Below are 21,157 nucleotides of genomic sequence, written 5' to 3' on the forward strand. Positions count from 1 at the left end.
GTATAACCTTTTTTATGACAATTTATTTTAATGACCTTTTTTATGACAATTTCTTGTTCTACGTAAATAATTGTTTTTTTTATGAAGTTTACTGTTTCTTGCTCTTTACGGCCGATTTACTGTTTTTAGCTCAGAAGAGGTTGCAAGTGGCAGCATTGATTCGTTGTCAAAGTCAAAGTCATTATTTATGAGACAGAAACAAACATTCTAAAACTATATCTTGTGAGGAATTTCATTTAAAATATAATACTATCGTAAAAAATAACAGGCCTTGATGTCGGAAATATTCAATTTGCACACGCTTTGCCGCTGTTGTCACAAAGATGGCAAATTCAAGAGCCTTCAATTATACTACGTTTACGAAACAGAACTCGAGTTGTACTCCACAATGTTACGGGAAACATTTAATATAAGCGTAAGCACAATCTGCCTGATAAGTAGTACAATACTACCTAAATATCTACCTACCTAAAGTAATATTTGTACCTAATAACAGCAGTGTTAGGCGCTGCTGTGTTCTGGTTTGAAGGGTGTGGTAAAGGATACAGACTTTTTCCGAGGCCTTCCAGCTTAGTCCTTAGGGGTAGCGGCGCATCTGTGGCCGACCTCAGGTAGGCATATCTAGTCCTATCTGGGGTTGATTACAGATTTGCATGGGTGGCAGTAGCCACTTACCAGCAGGTGGACTGTATGCTCGACTGCTACTCCTATACTATAAAAAAACTCTCCTTTTGTTTAAAAATAAATGAAGCTGATAGAACCCTCTGCGGTTCAACTCCGGCAGCACCACCGCCATATCAGCCTAATAACAGCAGTGTTAAGCGCTGCTGTGTTCTGGTTTGAAGGGTATGGTAAGGGAGACATACTTTTCTGAGGTGTTCCAGCTTAGTCCTCAGGTAGCGACGCATCTGTGGCCGCAGTCTGTTAGTAATCTTATCTGGGGTTGGTTACAGTTGTCCATAGTGGCAGTAACCACTTACACATCAGGTGGACTGCTTCCTTGTTTACTTCTATTATTATAATAGTTAAAAAGACATAACTACCAACCTTGTTTTAAAAACATTTTATATATTTTTATACAGACGACCCGCGTGGCGGAGCGGTTACCATACCGGTCTGACGTGCAGACGGTCCTGGGTTCGATCTCCGGCCAGACAGATATCTAAATGATGAATTTATATTTCTGTTTCTGGGTCTGGGTGTTTGTGTATTTGTCTCTGTGCGTGTCCATGGCACCCACAACACAGGGAATCCTAGTGTAGGGTTGTGAGTGTAGAAAGTCTGTGATATTTATTCATTTTAATTTTAAAGAGACATTTATGTATTTTCAGATAAATATGCCCACAATAGATGTAAGCAAAAATATTTGTGATGACTGCATCAAGAGATTAAGGGATGCTGCGAGCTTCAAGCAGCAGGTTCTGGACTGTGAGCAGAAGTTTCTAGAGTATTATAAAAGTGAGTGTTTAATAAATACTTAATTATTATTATAGCCTAGTTGTTAAGAAACTCGGCCTCTTGATCGTGGGGTCCGAGGTTCAAATCTCTGATATTTCTAATTTTATGTGCATATTAGACTTTAAAAACTACTAGCTTAAACGGTAAAGCAAAACATCCTGAAGAAATCTGCATACCTGAGGCAACTTAAAAAAAAGTTTTCAAAGGTATGTGAAATCTACCAATACTCACTTGTCCAGTGTGGTGGACTATGGGCCAATCCTTCTCATTCTGAGGAGACCCGTGCCCAGCAGTGGGACAGTAATGGGTTGATAATGAAGCAGCTAAGTAAGATGCTTTCTACACTCACAGCCCCACACTAAGATTCTGTCATGAGTGCCATGAACCCACACAAATACAAATACACGAACACCCCATACTCAAAAACAAAAAACTATTATAATAACTAATATTTGCATACTCTTTGGGTTAGGATAGGAGCACAAAACTAATGTATTCCATATATAATGTATTTCACCTTATCCTGCAATAAATAAATGAATTGAATTGAATTGAATCATTTAAAAATCTGTCTGGCTGGGGATTGAACCCAGGATCCTGTGTGCATTATAGTTGGTTGAAGTGGAAAATGGCAAATTAATGGCTCTGAAGTTCAAATCCTATCTTATTTGTCAAAACTTGTGTGTATTGGAAACCACTTCAATCAATTGTCACTTGCTATAATGGTGAGAGATAACACTGAAGGTGGTAGGACCCTTTGTGGTTCGACTCCGGCAGCACCACGGCCACATCCATTTCTACCTTATAATTACAGCGCTAAGTGCTGCTGTGTTCTGGTTTGAAGGGTGTGGTAAGGGAGACATACTCTTCTGAGGCGTTCTAGCTAAGTCCTCAGGGGTAGCGGCGCATTCAAAGATTCCGTCACATACATACAAACATAGATACAACCCAAGCTAATAAAAACGTTGCAAAATACATAAAACATTTGATAATTTGTTTTGATTCCAGATGAACAAGCATTAAAAGTGAAGAAGGAAATAACATACAATTATGGTAAGTAAGGATACAATTTTATCAAAAATATTTGATGATAAACAGATTTTGGCACACATACGATTTTAGACTAAAATTATTGCGGAATTGAGACATTTTATTATGTAACGGGTACCCACAATATCCGGTTTCTTAAATTTCTTTATTGCCAATATTTCGACCCAGTTGCATGGATCGTGAGTCGTGACACAAAAAACAATCAACATAATTTGGCTACCAATCATCAAGTCTAGATATTGTTGTTCTATAGTTAAAATTGATAAAATCTTTTATGGTTTGATACCGAAGGCACTACTCTCACACCTATTTCTTATAACAGCAGCGTTAAGTGCTGCTGCGTTCTGGTTTGAACAGTGTGATGAGGGAGACATTCTAAGGTATTCCATTTGTCTTCAAGGATGATGCAGTATATCATTGTCTAACCGCAGGTAAGTATGTAATCTGGGATTGATTACAAATGTCCACCAGTAGTAAACACTTACAACCAGGTGAACTGTATGCTTGTTTGCTACTTCTATATTATAAATAAATAAAATACATTTTTATTTCAGAAAAAGATGATAACAATGATAAAGATATTGAAGAAGATGGGGGTTCAGTATTGGATGAGTTTTGTAAGGATGGTAAGTATTTAAGCAAGTACATATATAATTCAGTTTAGGTGTTAGAAGCCTTTATGGCTCGACGCTGGAGATACCATCTCCACACCTATTTCTGTCTTATAACTGCTGTGTCTAGTGCTGTTATGTTTCGATTTAAAGTTTTGTAAGGGAGATACATATCCGAGGAGTTTCAATGTAATCTTCAGGGGTGGCAATGCATCTGTTGCCGGCCTCAGGTAGGACTCTAATCCTATCTGAGGTTAATTACAGATGTCCATATGACACAGTCTTACTTAATGTAATATGTATTTATTTATTTACTTCATTATACCTTAACTAACAGTGGTTTAAAAGAGCGGATTAAAATTGAGCGGAGATACATTGTGTTTTCATCGCATCACATCGCATTTCACAAGTAACATATTATATTAAACTATATTGTTTAGTATGATTGCCAAGTCAATCTTACTTAAAACTTAAAGATTTTTTATATTGATATTAATGGTGTGCCGAGTCGGCCATTTTTGGTATTCGAGTACTTTAGTACTCATATAAAAAAGAATCGAGTCAGTACTCGAGTCCAAAGTATTTACAAAGTAGTCGAGTACTTTGCACAACATACAGTCCAATAGCACGGAAGAGCAAAAAAAAAGCCACTTAGTACACAAAATTAAACAAGTTTGTACGAGTAGTAGTTGTAGTGTACGAGTATCGTCAGTATTCGAGTATTACTGGTACTCGAGTCGGCGCTCAATATATTTCGTTTGTTAACGGCGTAAGCAGCGCGTCCAATATGAGCGCCGACGTCAGAAATATGTACTAAACCAACATTTATTTGAATTATTTTTTTACTTTGTAGTGAAATAGAGGTCGGTTTTATTTTTTTATATTATATTATATGTTCCACAACCTAATCTAACCAATTCAATACGAAACACTATAGGCGAGGCTATATGCAATACTTTTTTGTGGGTGTGCATTTTTTGGGTTTATGTGGGCTCGAATATATCAAAAACTCGGCACAGTTACAGAAAACTCCACACTACATAAATATAATGCGCGTGCTAAAATCCAATTTTCAAATTTTAATTTCTCGGAAACTATTGGTATGCGCCAAAAATCCCTTTAGGTGTTGTCTTCGAACATCCAAAGGAAGGTCAGTGCAAAGTTTCAAATGGATCGGAGGTGGGGGGTTTTCGGTAGTGCACCCGGGAGATCTCCCGCTGCCAAAATAGTATTCTAATAGGTATATGATAATTGAAGTACCTTTGGAAGAATAGACGTTATATTTATTTGAGATAAAAAAATGTTTATTTTTCCTTTTCAGATAAAGAATGTACACCGAAAGACCCTGATAAAAGCAGCGTAAACGGTAAATGTAATAAGAATATGTATTTTTCAAATAAACTTTACTTATCTCATGATTTAATTTGTTTTTCACAAACCAACGCTGTTACCACCCAAGTGCAGTGATAGCCTAGTGGTTAAGAAACTCGGCCTTTTGATCGAGGGGTTCGAGGTTCAAATCCCAGGCACCTCTGATTTATCAAAGTTATGTGCGTTTTAGAAATTAATTATCACTTGCCTACACGGTGACGCAAAACATATTAAGGAAACCTGCATACCTGAGAAATCAACTATTTGTTAACATATTATATTAAACTATATTGTTTAGTATGATTGCCAAGTCAATCTTTTTTTTTATAATATAAAGGTAGCAGACGAGCATTCAGTCCACCTGATGGTAAGTGGCTACTGCCGCCCATGGACATCTGTAATCAACCCCAGATAGGATTAGATATTCCTACCTGAGGTCGGCCACAGATGCGCCGCTACCCCTGAGGACTAAGCTGGAACGCCTCGGAAAAGTCTGTCTCCCTTACCACACCCTTCAAACCCCGGAACACAGCAAAGCCTAACACTGCTGTTATTAGGTAGAACTAGGTGTGGCGGTGGTGCCGCCGGAGTCGAACCACAAAGGGTTCTACCACCTTCAAAAAATAGATATGGTCTCATAAGATGTTGTCAAGTTAGCTAATTACAAAATAATTTAAGACAGAAGGTCCCTTAAGTAGGGGCTGAATAAATGAACCGACTTTGACTCACAACTTTTTACGGTAGAAGAATTAAGTTGTGAGACTTGTTCTTTTTTACATGTTGTATTTTTGATGGCATTTGTATTTAAATATGTTTGCTTTTATTTTCAGAAATATCCAGTGACCTGGAAATGGATGATATTGAAAAAAGCAGCGAAACAGGTAGACTTTATTACAATTTTATTAAAACAAACTTTACCTAATGAAGTAGTTTTATGAGAACATACATACGAACTAATAAGGCAAGTTGTTTGTTGCGTCGTTTTAGTAAAATATGCAAATCTAATTATTACATGTCCTCTCATTTGTTCCTAATGTCCGAAGTTTCGGCTTCGGCTAGCTTCGGTCAAAAAACAATTTTAGTAAAACTTTCGGCTTCGGCCGCAGTTGGCCGAAGTTTTGGCCGAAAACGACGGTCACGCTAGCACTGACATTGAACGGATGTCCAAGATCGCGATAAAAGTGATGACCCGCGGAGGGTACAGACACAAATCGTAACAATCGTAACAGTGTCCCACAATTATCCGGAAATGATACCTATCCATTTTTTGTAAAACTGAAAAAAAATCCTGCAGTGTTGCCTGACGACATCAACGAAAATAGTCAAATGTCATTACAACAGCCGAAATAAATATTCCAGTGAAAGATGTTCATCAAAAATATTCCCTACTTTTCATATTTTTGAATGAAAAGTTTGAAAAATTGTACGAATAGGGAAAAAGAAAACAAATCTGGCAACACCACAACCGCCCCGAACAAAGCAAATCGCTCAAACGTGGCCAACCTCCAAATATTTCATTTCAAAAAATCCGTCTTTTCGTACATTTTACAAATTGCTTAAAAGACGATCCGTCATCTGATTGAAAATTTGATGGTATATCCGAGTAAATTTAATAAAATGGCAAAAAATATTAGAAATCCCAAGAGATACGAGCGCGTAAAAACACCTCGATAATATCTCGACGGCCATCTTGGCATCGTATCACTCAATATCAAGTTTATAAATAAAACAGTTAAAAATTTTAACTCGGCCGCTATCTTGAATTTATGGCAACTCATATTTTTCCCTTTGCCTCGACGACGAAAGAGGAAAACCCGCCATAGACAACAAAGACGCACCTGGGCGGCAACATGGAGAACGCCATGTCAGTCAGTCAGTGGGTTGTTTAAGGATTATATATTATAAAATAAAATAATAAAAAATAATAATTATAAATATAAATAAATAAATAATAATAAAATAAAATAAACATTTATTTCAGAAAAGGACGACATCAATGATAAAGATATTGAAGAAGATGGGAATTCAGTATTGGATGAGTCATGTAATAATGGTAAGTATTTAAGTAAGTAAATACTTCAGTTTTGGTGGTAGAACCCTTTGTGGTTCGACTCCGGCGGCACCACCGCCACACCTATTTCTGTTATAATTGCAGTGTTAAGTGCTGCTGTGTTCTGGTTTGAAGGGTTTGTTAATGGAAACATACTTTCCCGAGGCGTTCCAGCTTAGTCCTCAGCTCCAGTCCTGTGGCCGACCTCAGGTAGGAATATCTAATCCTATCTGGGGTTGATAACAGATGTCTATGGGCGGCATTAGCCACTTACAATCAGGTAGACTGCATGCTCGTCTGCTACTCCTTTATTATAAAAAAAATCTAAGATACTTTGTGTTTTCATCGCATCACATCGCATTACATAAGTAACATATTATATTAAACTATATTGTATAGTACGAGTGCCACTTCAATCAATGTTTATGATGTAATTTATATTTAAGTATGTTTGCTTTTATTTTCAGAAATATCCAGTGACCTGGAAATGGATGATATTGATAAAAGCAGCGAAACAGGTAAACTTTATTACACTTTAATTAAAACAAAATGTATCCTATCAATAGGTATTATGTGAAAAATACGAAAAAGAAAATGTTGTAAAAGGGACTTTTTTAAAAGTGTTTTCTTTTTAATTTTCATTTCAACAAATGTAAAATAGTTAGCCACAGATAAAAATAAAAATAATTGGTTTAGTTTACTGAACTGTAAAATTTCAGCTGAATCGTTGATGGTTAACTGGTTTAAAATTCAATTGCTATATTTGACCCTCACATACATACGAACTAATAAGACTAGTTAAATAAAAAATTGTAATAAGTTTACACCGTTCGAACAATGGGCTCGAACACAAAACTGCGATGCGACGAGATGCGAATTCGCAACGCAGAAAATTGCGATGCGAATTGTTGCGATGCGATATCGTGCGGCGTAGCGTCTCTCAGGGTGACCAACAACAACAACCACTGTGCGATGCGAATCAATTCGCAAGTTCTTGCGATGCGTCGAGGGAGCTCGCAGATTTTTGCGATGCGACGTCGCATCGCAGTTTTGTGTACGAACCCAATAACCGTTATTATTCTTTATTTATTTTTAAGATAAAAAATACATTTTTCTTTTTCAGATAATGAATGTAAATCCGAGGACCCCGACACAAGCAGTGTAAACGGTAAATATAATAAAAATCCAGGATTATATATTGTAATAATATGTATTTTTCGAACAAACTTTACTTTTTTAAAAGCTTAATTTGTTACTAACGATAGTAGAGTATAACTGAGCGATATATATTTATTGGTATGAGTTCCTCATTTTTGCTTCAATTTAATATGACAAGTTCTGAAAATTTTACACTTGAAGGTGGTAGAACCCTTTGTGGTTCGACTCCGGCGGCACCACCGCCACACCTATTTCTACCTAACAACAGCAGTGTTAGGCGCTGCTGTGTTCCGGTTTGAAGGGTGTGGTAAGGGAGACAGACTTTTCCGAGGCGTTCCAGCTTAGTCCTCAGGGGTAGCAGCGCATCTGTGGCCGACCTCAGGTAGGCATATCTAATCCTATCTGGGGTTGATTACAGATGTCCATGGGCGGCAGTAGCCACTTACCATCAGGTGGACTGCATGCTCGTCTGGTACTCTTCAATTGTAAAAAAAAAAAAAAAACAATTCTCGACCACATATCAAATATTGCCGCCTAAGAACTTTCACTTCAACAATTTAATATTACAGATTGTAAGCAAGAAGAAAGAGACAATTTGGAAGTAAAAAATTAAGGTTAGCGGCCAAGTGATGGCAGTTGATAAGTAGCTTGACTGTCATGGTATCGCTGTCACAGTACTTCAATGGCTGCTATACTAATACTAATATTTAAAACTAAAAAAATACGCTATGAGAATAGTTACGAACCGCAGTAACTCTTAAACTCTTTGTCATTAAAATTATTTTCTAGTTTTTATTTCGATTGGCAATAAAAGCGTGTTTATTTTAGGTTTTTTTTTAACTATTGTTTATTTCTTTTTTTTAGTCTGTGACAAACTCATAAATTGAGGAATTAATTAATCTAATAAGGATATGTGTGCAAAGTGTCAAATTAATAAGAGTTGTGAAATTTGGTGAAAATTGAGCTCAAAGATTCCGTTACATACATACATAGATACAACCCAAGCTAATAAAACCATGTTAAACATAGTGAAAATACTGGTTTCAGATGAATCAGAACAGACAGAGGCAGTCATTCAGAATCCCGAGAACACGGAAGATAAAGAAGTTAAAAAATCTGTTAGAAAAAAGATGAGAAAAACTATTAAAGGTAGGTTAATAGAAGCAAGGTTTGAGATCGGTACACTTCGTATTAAAAATGAATATAAATGTATTATTATTTAGACCAGGGGTCGGCAACCTTTGCAGTCGGAAGAGCCGAAAATTACAATTTACAAAATTTTAAAGTTTTTAAAGAGCCACAAAATTATTTCCCGCCAACAATGAATAATACTTGCATAAATAAAGATTTTTAACACAAACATATATACTTATTCATACATAAGTAGTTTTTTTTTATAATATGGAGTAGCAGACGAACATGCAGTCCACCTGATGGTAAGTGGCTACTGCCGCCCATGGACATCTGTAATCAACCCCAGATAGGATTAGGTATTCGTACCTGAGGTCAACACAAGATGCGCCGCTACCCCTGAGGACTAAGCTGGAACGCTTCGCAAAAGTATGTCTCCCTTACAACACTTCAAACCAGAACACAGCAGTGCTCAAAACTGCTGTTATTAGGCAGAAATAGGTGTGGCGGTGGTGTCGCCGGAGTCGAACCACAAAGGGTTCTACCACCTTCAAAGTTCAAAGTGTTAATTCACAACAAATTAGATATTATATATATGGTATTATTAAATAATCAATTTTTATATACGAGTAAGTAAAAAATTAAAACAATTTAACATTTTCTTACAACACTAACTTGTACTTCAAAAAGAAACAATTGAGTAAACAATTTTAATAATCAACAAAGCTTATCAAACAATGTAATTTGTAAGAACATTTTTTTTTTCAATAATTAAATCATATTTGCGCATGGAACTAAAAAGCCGCTTCATATCGAACGAGCTGCATGTTGCCGACCCCTGATTTAAACTAATCCAATGACACTGTAGATTTTTAAATTATCCATCCAAATTTTAGTAAATTTAATTTATTAATTAATTTACAGGTAAAGTCCAGAAAAATGTAAAGAAAGAGAGAAAAATGAAAACGTTCCCTAAAATTGAATGTGTGATAGACACGGACAAGGGGAAAGTATACAAATGTAATAATTGCGGTAACACATTTTGTTCGCGCAACTCGTTGAGAACGCACATACATAGACTCCATTACCGGACATACAAATGTAAGGTTTGCGATGTGTCTTTTCACAAAGCTAAGTATATCGCGCACAAGAAAATACATCCAATACGTTGGCCGTGCCAATATTGTCCCAAAACATATAATACCTCATGGACCTGTAAGCAACACGAGAACACACACACACAAGAGGTTCAATACCAGTGCGATATATGCAAGAAATTCTTCGCTCACAAATTGACGTTAGCAAGACATATCCTAAGGCACTCCGGGAGGCATAAAAAGTTTGTTTGTGACTACTGTGGGCGTGTTTTTAACAATGTCAGCTACATGAACATGCATGTTTTGAGCATTCATAAGAAGCTAAAATCGTTCAAATGTACGTTCTGTCCGAAAGCTTTCACCTCGAATAAAGCTCTGAAAGTGCATACCAGAAATCATACAGGTGAACGACCTTACAGCTGCGATGTTTGTTTAGCGTCCTTCAAGTCATGGTTACTACTAAACCGCCATAAAGGATCATGTCAGCCTGGAAATCCTAAGCCAAGATTAAGTTATTCTTGCAACATTTGCTCTGAAAGATTCGATGAGCGAAACCAGTTACATTCCCACATGAGGACTCATGTCGGTTCAAAAGAGTTCAGATGCCACGTTTGCGCAAGGAATTTCTATTCAAATTACTCACTAAGACGTCATATCGACTGGCACAAAGGTATCAAACGATTCAGTTGTGAGATTTGTAACAAGAAATTTGCACAAAAATCGGAGTTGCTGCGACACAATAGGAGAATTCACGACCCGAACAACATAATTCGGGAGAAAGTCAAATGTGATGTATGTAATTTATATTTTAAGAATCTACCAAACCATATGAAATCGCATAACGAAAGACCGTTTGCCTGCAAAGTGTGCAAGAAGTGTTACCCAGACAGAAGTACGTTGAACAGACATATGAAATACGTCCACAAAAATATAAAAGATCATGTATGTGCGATATGTAATAAGCAATATGTCCAAATAGGTACTTTGAGGAGACACATGCTAAAAGTACATAAAGATATGAAACAGGAGGAAACGTGACGTAGATGTCAAGAAAGTATTCAATTTGAGATAATTGTAATGTTTCTGTTGATACTTTTTGTTTGTACGGCAAATAAACGTTACTCAAATTTTCATAATTTATTCGACGCCCCCAATGTTATAGTTCGGTTGGATTAGCCCTGTCAGGATATGCATTCTTACAGCAGCCAGACTATAATCACATAGTTCTGTACCCAAAGGTCGTTTGTCCACCGCACCGTCACCGAGCCGATACCAATAATTAATGACGGGGCCGAAGTAGCGTACATACATTCACTGTAGCCGCTTGTCCACCGCACGTCCGTCACCTGAGCACCGTCATCCCGGCCGCCGATATTCCGAGTATATCGGCGTGACCGCTAGATCGGCACCGAGTTTTTGTCGGGCTGATGTGCCGGCAATATAGTTGTATAACACGTTGGAACTTGTCCATACACTGTAGTCACACGCCGATATCGATCGAACAAAGTAAACCACCGATATCGGTCGCGGTGGACAAACTATCGCCGTTACGATATATTAAAATCGGCCCCACAATAATCTCGGTATCGGCTCGGTGACGGTGCGGTGGACAAACGGCCGTAGTATATGTTTTTACATTTGCTCGAAAACGATCAACGTTTACGAATTCTCACACACAGCGCTCCTGTGGACTATATCGGAACTAAAATTCCGCAGTATAAGTTTCAAATACGTAACTATTACGCTATGCAATTTAAATTAAAAATGTAATAATAAATGCATTCTATTTATATTAATAAAATTTAATGTCGTTACAATGGACTATTCAGTTTTTTAAAACTCATAATGCGAAACTTTAGTTCCGATACGTTTTGTGTGAGCGAACTTGTAAACGTTGAACGTTTTCGAGCAAACATAAAAACTCATATTAAGGCTACTTCAGACTCTTGTAGTTTTTGGCCTAAAAGAACTAAATAAATATTTTTTTGTTCGACTTGCGGAGGCACTGCCGTGCCTCCAGATTAATTCATGAAGGTGTTCATGAATTAATATTTATTGCTTGCAAAAATTGTCTTATTAGAAAAATAACAGTAATATTTTTTTTATAATATAGGAGTAGCAGACGAGCATGCAGTCCACCTGATGGTAAGTGGCTACTGCCGTATGGACATATGTAATCAAACCCAGATAGGTTTAGATATGCCTACCTGAGATTGGCTACAGATGCGCCGCTACCCCTGAGGACTTAGCTGGAACGCCTCAGAAAAGTATGTCTCCTTTACCACACCCTTCAAACCAGAACACAGCAGCGCTTAACACTGCTGTTATAGCAGAAATAGGTGTGGCGGTGGTGCTGCCGGAGTGGAACCACAAGGGGTTCTACCACCTTCAAAAGTAATATAAAAATAGATTGCAAGGCTTCTCTCAATCAAGCGGTGTGAGATTAATATCATCATCAATCCATTACTGTCCCACTGCTGGACACGTCCATAGTTCACCGCTATTATCCATAAGGCATTGTCCACCGCGCTGGCAAAGTGCGTATTGGTAGACTTCACATACCTCTGAAAACTTTTGACTCGGGTATGCAGGTTTCCTTACCAATTTTTCCTTCGCCGTTTAAGCAAGTGATAATTAATTCCTAATACATAACTTAAAATTAGAGGTGCGCGCCTGGGATTTGAACCTCGGATCCCTCGATCAAGAGACCGAGTTTCTTAACTATGAGGCTATTACTGCTTTTTAATATAAACATATATCAAACCACTTTTGAAAATAATGTGACTTAAGTGCGTATTATAAATTAAATATCACATGTTTTAACAGTGAAGGAAAACATCGTGAGGAAACCTGCATAGTACTGCATACCTGAGATCTTTAAATAAAAATTTGTAAGTAAGATACTATTAATAAAACGGTTCAAATTTATTACTTAATTTATTTAAATTTTTAGTTAACCGATTCGTTGCGGATGGCACGGCTACCGTGCCATGATAATTTCTTTCGTGTGGCGTTAGGCACGAGAACCGTGTCATGTTGAAATTGATGGTAACTCCTTCAAATTAAGTTTTAGGGAGATCTACCCAGAACAAAACTATATTAATTTTTCACGTGAATCAAGCTAGTAGCCTTCGTTTCTGGATATTATACGATTTTAAGAGTCATAGGGGTAATCAACCTTTTTGAAAATTGAAACGTGCAAAGCTAGACGGATCGCAATTTTTTTATAAATTGTTAAAATTCTGCACTATTTTAAACCACAAACAGTTCACACAAACATGTCATACGTTGAAATATTCCACAAATTGTATTAAATCGCTCCTACCTACAATTCTTAAACGTTATTAATAATGTTCCTATGCTTGATGTATAATTATTTTAAAATCAAAATGTATTTTCCTATGTAAGTGAGTCGTACTCTTTTCGGAAAATAAATATCTTAAACCATAAACAGGATTTATGATCATAAGTTATGGAAAAGTACCACGCTGTTTTAGTTTTCGAGTCAATATGGCTTATATGAGTCTTGATGCTACGAAAGAGAATCGCATTTGCCATAAATCGTTTTTTTTTCGAAAAAGATAAAAGATCACTACCTGCTTTAAACAATGGACGATCCCGGTCGGTGAGGGATGGCTAGTCACGAAACCCTACGAAGTACAATGCACAATATACGATACGCTTTGTGTACATGGTTTATTTTTGCTTGGAAGGATACAACTTAACTAACATAAGTGATGAACGCATCTTAATTTTGTCTTTCGTTTTGTAAGTTACTTCTGTTTTGCTATCCTTAGTAATCAGACGTGCGCACTGTACCTACGAGTATTTGCTGTTTACTCTACCGACATTCGCTTGTATATCCGGACTCGTGTGATTTTCATTCATGACAACTGTGGCTTGTGTTACTGGACTCTGATTTTGCGTTGTGACTATTGTGGTTTTGAAGTGGATCTGCCAGTGTGAAGAAGCGTGCCGGTGTGTACACGCATTTCAGCTTGCCGTGAATTTCAAGTAAGCTTTTTCGTTACATACCTAATTGTTGTTACCGTACCGGTATACCGGGAAAAAATATTATTTCGTATCTGCCAAATATTATTTAATATTAATATTTAATTTTGGTCAAATAAAGTACCCTGTAACTCTGCTTTTAATGAACTTTTTACAAATTAAAATAGACGCTAATTGTAAAATAACACCGGATTCCAGACATTAGCGGCTGGTGGATCATCGAACTGGTGGTGCATTTTACTTGCTTTAGATTAGATTATGAATTGCAACCTATTTCTTTCTGCAGGCTAACGAATATGGAATACCCCTCTCCGAGTTCTCCGGAACCTGGATTATCATCCGCCATGGATCCTTTAAACCCGTTTAATATGGATCTCCAAAGTTCGTCGATGCGCGGACCATCATCCCTCGAAGATCCTATAGCCATGGAGTTAGGAAGAATCATGTCTCCAGAACAAAATGAGCCATTGTATGATATGCCAGGCTTAGATTTATTTCGTGACGAAGACTTGTACGGAACTTTGATTGGAAACAACGATGACGTTTTGGATGAAATGAGTAGTGCAAATCCGGATGATGAAATAATTAATATTGGCGATTCTCAGATAGATCCACAGGACGTAGAGGAAGGAGAAACTACCGGCTGGTTTCCGGGTAATCCTAATAATATGCCTGATATTACCTTTACGGGAACCAGTGGTATTTTGACGCCACATGGCGACCACGTCCAAAATCCTTTGGACTATTTCTTTTTATTTTTTAATGCCGAATTTATAAATTTAATATTAGAATGCACTAATAAGTGCGGCAACAGACTGAAAGCAGCAGCGACTACTTCACGAGCTCGATTTACACAATGGACTGATATAAGTGTTGACGAACGTAAACGTTTTATAGGCATACTGTTGCTGATGGGAACAATAAAACTAAATAGAATGATAGACTATTGGTCCACTCATTATTTGTTCTGCCTAAGTCCACGTCTATTCATGTCGAGGGACAGGTTTTTTTTAATTTTAAGAGCTTTAAATGTTCAGAATGATGAAAGAACAGATAGCATATTTAAAATTAAATCTTTAATAGATTTATTCAATGACACTGTTAACACAGTATATTATCCATTGAGAGAGCTAACCATCGATGAGTCTCTTATTTTGTGGAAAGGGAGACTTTTCTTCCGTCAATATATTAAAGGAAAAGCCCATAAATACGGGATTAAGTTATATATTTTAGCCGATGCTAATGGAATTATTTTAAAAATTCACGTGTACGCAGGGTCCCAAGATTTACAAGTTGGCGGTAGAAATCACATAAAAAAAGTGGTTCATTTGCTTATGGAAAAGTACATTGAAAAAGGCCATTCCTTATATTTGGACAATTATTATACAAGCGTGGGATTAAGTGAGGAGCTTTTATGCAAAAATACATATGTTACTGGTACTTTACGAGCAAACCGTATTGGGAATCCAGAAGAGGTAAAAAATGCTAAGTTAAAACCTGGAGAATCGTGTATAATGCACAACAGGGAAAAAATTGTAGTCACCAAGTGGCATGATAAACGAGAAATATTGTTTATAAGTAGTGAACACACCAGTGAATATAAAGGGACTACTAGTCGCCGTGTACGCACAATCAAATACAAACCAGCCGTACAAATAAAATATAATAAATACATGCGGGCAATAGACCGACATGACCAGATGCTCAGTTACTACTGCTGTGAGCATAAGACCCTACGCTGGTACAAAAAAGTGATTATACATATAATTCAAATATGTCTTGTGAATGGCTTTTTGCTTTTTAACGCTAGAAATGATGGAAATAAAACTACATTTTACAAATTTAGGAAAGATATAATTGAGCAATTATTGCCAATGCCAAATAGATCTAGACTTTCTCGGCCTCCATCAGAGGGAAAAATCCATTTACCCGCCAATTTGCCAAAGAGAGCAGATGGCAATACTCTTAGAAAAAGATGTAGAGTTTGTTACTTAAAAACTAAAAAAAGAGTTTCTGTTTTATTTGGCTGTCCTGATTGCCCTGGATTTCCAGGCTTATGCCTAAATAATTGTTTCAGAGAATTTCACAAATATTGAAATTCTCTATAACACAAACTGCAAATCGACTTTAAAAACTTTTTTACAAATTCAATTTTTAAAACTTGATTGCTCGCCTCGGCATTTTACCTCGTTTAAATTCAGTGGACCACTATTACTACTCTAAATACACTCGCGGCGAAAAATATGGATGCATCTGCATGGTTGATTGTTTCAGGTGGTCTCTAAAATGATTGATGAAGATTTATAAAAATTGCACTACGTTAAATGCTAGGCTCTAAACTTAAAACTGATGCCATATATTGACATTAAGGTCTTCCGATTCGCTTCACATTGAGCGGGATTAAAATTTATTAAAACGTTGGATATGTTATTTTTACGGTATTAGATAACATATGCAAGTAGCATACACTAAACGAAAAAAAGATTGATATACATATGTATCTTTCGTAAAATCGTAACATTTTTATTAATATATCAATTAATTTAAAACCTGGTTTTATTTAACTCTTACCTACTCTCTATACTACCTAAGATTTGTTAAATATTAAAATTGTTCTCTTATTATATCTAAAATTTTCTGCATCTTTATATTTCTGTCGCATGGTTTGAAGCGCAGTAATTCATTTGAAACTAACTGGCCAAAATATTTACACCCATGGATATCCAATACAGTTGGGTCCTGACACTTATCATCCTTATTTTTTTCTATGCACTTTGCACTGTCTACCATATTGTTTTCTACGCACGTAGCTTTGTCTACCATCACTTTTTCTATGCACGTTGCTCTATCCATCATCTCTTTTTCTATGCACGTTGCTTTGTCTACCATCACTTTATCTATGCACGTAGAACTATCCTTTTGTATAGATTTCCAGTGTTCTGAGTGTTCCCAGTCCTCTAAATATGTTTGCGAATTCTTTTCAAACATTTCGTCATCATAGTCGAATTGAGTTTCAATTTCTGTCTCGGGAATGTATTTACGCTTACGCCGTAATTCTTAAACAATAAATAGACAATAGATAACCAGAATATAATGGCAGAATTTAGCAAAATGTTATTTTATACTGACAATAATAATTGTAACTGACTACTTAAGTTTGATTATTATTACATTACATGACAATATCTAATAACTACTTAATCAAACTTGGTAAATTTTCATTTGCATAGTTTAAAATACTTGAAATTTGTTACGAGAAAAATCAAAACATTTTTTTTAGACCTAAAGGTTTAGCACACCTGTATTAAAAAAGCAACTTACCCTCCATTTCCAAAAATACACTTATTTTGCCCCTTTTTAACACTTGAAACAACGCTCCTTGCCGTCCACGTTAGATTTCGAATGTAAACTAAGAGTTTTTAGGCTTAGAATCACGTAAAAATGACTAAAACACTGGTTTCTTTTCCGCATGGCTGAAGACACAGGAGCCGTGTCATTTAATCGTATGGCGCTTGGCACGGCAGCAGTGTCACGGTATTTTTGTTCAACGCCACAGCTAGAAGTTTGAAAATTTGACATCGCAATGAATCGGTTAATACATAAATAATATTTCAGTTCCATATGTAACAATCTTTGAACATATTTTGCAAGGATACCTCCCATTTTCTAAATAGTTGGTTGCAATGTGTTTTATAAGTTCTTTACCATGTGTAAACATGTTTTTACAAACAACATGTGTATCAATTCTGTCCAAAGTTTTCTATTAATGTTCCACAGTTAGTAACTAACGTTCCATTTCATGTCTTTCTTGTGTAGATCTGAAAATAAAATCATATAAATTAAACGGAGCAAACTAGAGACTTATTGTTTAAACAAAAAACTAATTAAAATATAGCTTGTGTCACTCCCACAATTTAGATGAATGTAATGACCAATGACACCTCATATGTTAAAATCCGTCAAGTCATTTGGGCTGCAGGACATGACAAAGAATGAGACATACATACATATATACAATTATACATACATATGCTCAAAAAACATTTCCCTCTATAATTAGAACACAAAACTTTAAGTACAAAGCATTAAAGCATAACTTGCACTTGTGTGCGAGCACAGTGTATTGTGAATGTTGCTATCAACTGCATTTTTTTTTTTACATAATATAGGAGGATTCCACCTGATGGTAAGTGGCTACTGCCGCCCATGGAAATCTGTAATTAACCCCAGATAGGATTTGATATTACTACCTGAGGTCGTCCACAGATGCGCCGCTACTCCTGAGTACTAAGCTGGAACACCTCGGCAAAGTATGTCTCCCTTATCGGCAGTGTTTAACACTGCTGTTATGAGGCAGAAATAGGTGTGGCGGTGATGTCGCCGGAGTGGAACCACAAAGGATTCTTCCACCTAGTATATGATGTACCTACTATTACATTAGCAACACTTAACACACAATGGTATTGAAAAAGTAAATATGAATATTGAAAAATACATCACATACAATTTAAACATATTAGGACATCTGTAAACAACCCAATAGAACAAATTCTACTGAAGCCAATCACATGCATTGCCCACTCCTGAGGACTACGGTCTCCTCATATGTAGCCTTGCGTCGCGGGATGACCCGCGCGGCGGTCACCATACCAGTCCAACGCATAAAGAGTCCAGGGTTCGATCCCTGGCCACACAGATATCTAAATGATGAATTTAGATTTCTGCTTCTGGGTCTGGGTGTTTGTGTATATTGTCTTTGTGTGTCCATGGCACCCACGACACAGGGAATCCTAGTGTGGGGCTGAGTGTAGAAAGCGTATATATGTATATGCATTAGCCATTTATTTGTAACAAAGTATCTACGTTGATCTGTATTATATTGAGAGTACTAAAGATTTTCTCACCAACACTGAAGTCTTGTGGTGTCGAATCCTCGTGGAAGTCCTCATCATCATCATCAAGTCATTACTGTCCCACTGCTGGGTACGGGTGTCCTCTTTGAATGAGAAGGAATAGGCCATAATGCACTGGCCAAGTGGGTATTGGTAGACTTCACATACCTTTGAGATTTTTTTTTATAAATCTGTTAGGTATGCACGTTTCCTCACTATGTTTTCCTTCACTGTTTAGCAAGTGATATATTTTTTTTAATATGCACATAACTTTGAAAAATCCTGCCTGAGATTTGAACCTCCAGCCCCTCGATCAAGAGTTTGTTAACCACTAGGCTATCACTGCCTCGTGGTTAAGAAACTCTTGGTCCTATCTTCGAAAAATTAATAAATGTTTCATTAACACTAAATACGTAAACATTGTTATGACTAAACAGAAGCTATAACAGAATATGTAACAATATTAATTCGCTGAAAATCTTCGTCAATATCTATTTCGTCGATTCCAGGCATTATGGCATCTGAATACAGTATCTTCAGAATCTCAACTGTCAGCACCAACATTTATAATTAACTGTCTTTCTTCAAGTTCATAAAATCCTCTTTCCATACTGCTGTGCCACTCTGTTAACATGATTAATTTCTTTTCACCAGTCAGTCACAGTAATACTGATTTACTTTGCGGGTAATTTTTTCAATTTCCTTTTTACTACAGGACTTTGTGCAGCGGTTGGCGATGACGATGGTGAAGCTTCTGGTTCTTGACTATTTGACACTGGAGATGGAGATGATTTCTGTAAAACAAAAATACAAATTGCTCATTGTAAATGAGTATATAGTTTTCAGCAGTGGAAGACTAGGACTTTTGGTGGCTGGGGGCAGAAAGTTGAATGGAGGCGCCCACTGTAAAAAGTTTGCCTGTGATTCGGTGCCCTTTTTCTTTTCGTTAACCGATACATATTTCATAGATTGTTTAGTACTGACAGCAAAGATTAGTAAAGATACTTCGCCGCCTTGAAATTGAATGAAGCCAGCTGGCTGGAATGAATAGGCTTATTAGTAAGTTCTTTTTTCGAATTCTTGACAAATAAAAACATTTTTAGAGAAAATTTACGAATAAATAAAAAATACTGCGTAATTTACATAATAAATAAATAAGTATTTCAAATATTTTAGGGACATTTTAGCACGGAGACGTGGCAAAACTTTTACACAATTATTTCAATTATCAAAACTGGGTAAATTTTCTTGTTAGGAGTGAGTAAGCTTTACTAATCTATGACCGATAGCTTTTGTTTTAGCAACTGTGCTTGGAGGCCCTCCACGATACGCCCCTACCACCCCCTTAAACCGCTAGTTATTCATATCATGCATTGATAGAAACATAACGTATAATTTACCTGTGACTTCTTTTTTTCTTCTCTTTTTATACGTGTGATTGTACTCATACTGACCCCAGTAGCGGCACATGTCCTTTTTAGTGCTTGATCAACAGGTAATACGAATAAGCCTTTGCGTTTTTCTCCTTCAAAAAAATTTAAAACTCGCAATATAATTTTACGCTCTCCACTAGGAATATGCTTATTTTTCCCAACTTTCACAACTTTGTCTCCCATTTTGATACTGTCTTAACACACGGCACAGTCAGAACTTAACAAATAACGTACCTACTGATTTTTAAATAACAAATAATAACTACTACCCGATACCCAACAAAGCCAACTAGACGAATGTCAATGTCAAAATTGTCAAACGAGTTACGTGACGTCACTTGTAAGCTATGTGCGTACCGTTGGCAAAAAAATAACAACTTGTGAAATGTTGATTTATACCATGTTTATACCTATGAAAAGTAAATTTTAATCAATTTATGTCCAATAATATATAATTTAAAGACTGTTACGAAAACGAATGAGTACAAGAAAATAATGTAAAACGTAAAACTCGCCACATTGTTCACTCTCCGCTTTAAATAGTCTTATTTTTCCTCATTTTGATAGGCACACGGCACCGTAAAAACTTAAAAAATAACGTATTAAATAATAAAGAAACAATAACTATGTAGAATTGATAACAATAACAACATTAAACAAAAAATATATTTCAGAAATTATATGGGCATGAGGCGGTACTCGAGGATGGACGCCGCCTATTCGTCTACATACATAGTTCACTTGGATTAGCATTTAATGTACACAGTATACTGGTTAATATTTTCTTTGCAGAATATGTAGGAAATTATCGCAATTTCTACACTGGACATTACTACCACAGTATAAGGATCTATTGCACCGTGATACTACTTAGACTTTAGATATTTTACGGTTA

The 21,157-nt window shown here is 36.4% G+C and overlaps 1 protein-coding gene across 1 annotated transcript; it reads left to right on the forward strand.

Annotated features, from left to right (window-relative positions):
- The first annotated feature begins 1,337 nt into the window (after positions 1-1,337).
- On the forward strand, positions 1,338-11,062 carry LOC140756825 (uncharacterized). Its single transcript, XM_073092357.1, has 8 exons — positions 1,338-1,458; positions 2,467-2,511; positions 3,063-3,134; positions 4,441-4,485; positions 5,321-5,371; positions 7,664-7,708; positions 8,746-8,847; positions 9,754-11,062. The coding sequence occupies exons 1-8, from the start codon at positions 1,338-1,340 to the stop codon at positions 10,962-10,964; spliced, it is 1,692 nt and encodes a 563-aa protein (XP_072948458.1). The 3' UTR covers positions 10,965-11,062.
- The last annotated feature ends 10,095 nt before the right edge of the window (positions 11,063-21,157 follow it).

The sequence above is a fragment of the Epargyreus clarus genome, unplaced genomic scaffold (genome assembly GCF_041222505.1).
Source record: "Epargyreus clarus isolate Ecla_fem2 unplaced genomic scaffold, WU_Ecla_fem_2.2 ptg000036l, whole genome shotgun sequence".
Classification (NCBI taxonomy): Eukaryota; Metazoa; Arthropoda; class Insecta; order Lepidoptera; family Hesperiidae; genus Epargyreus; species Epargyreus clarus.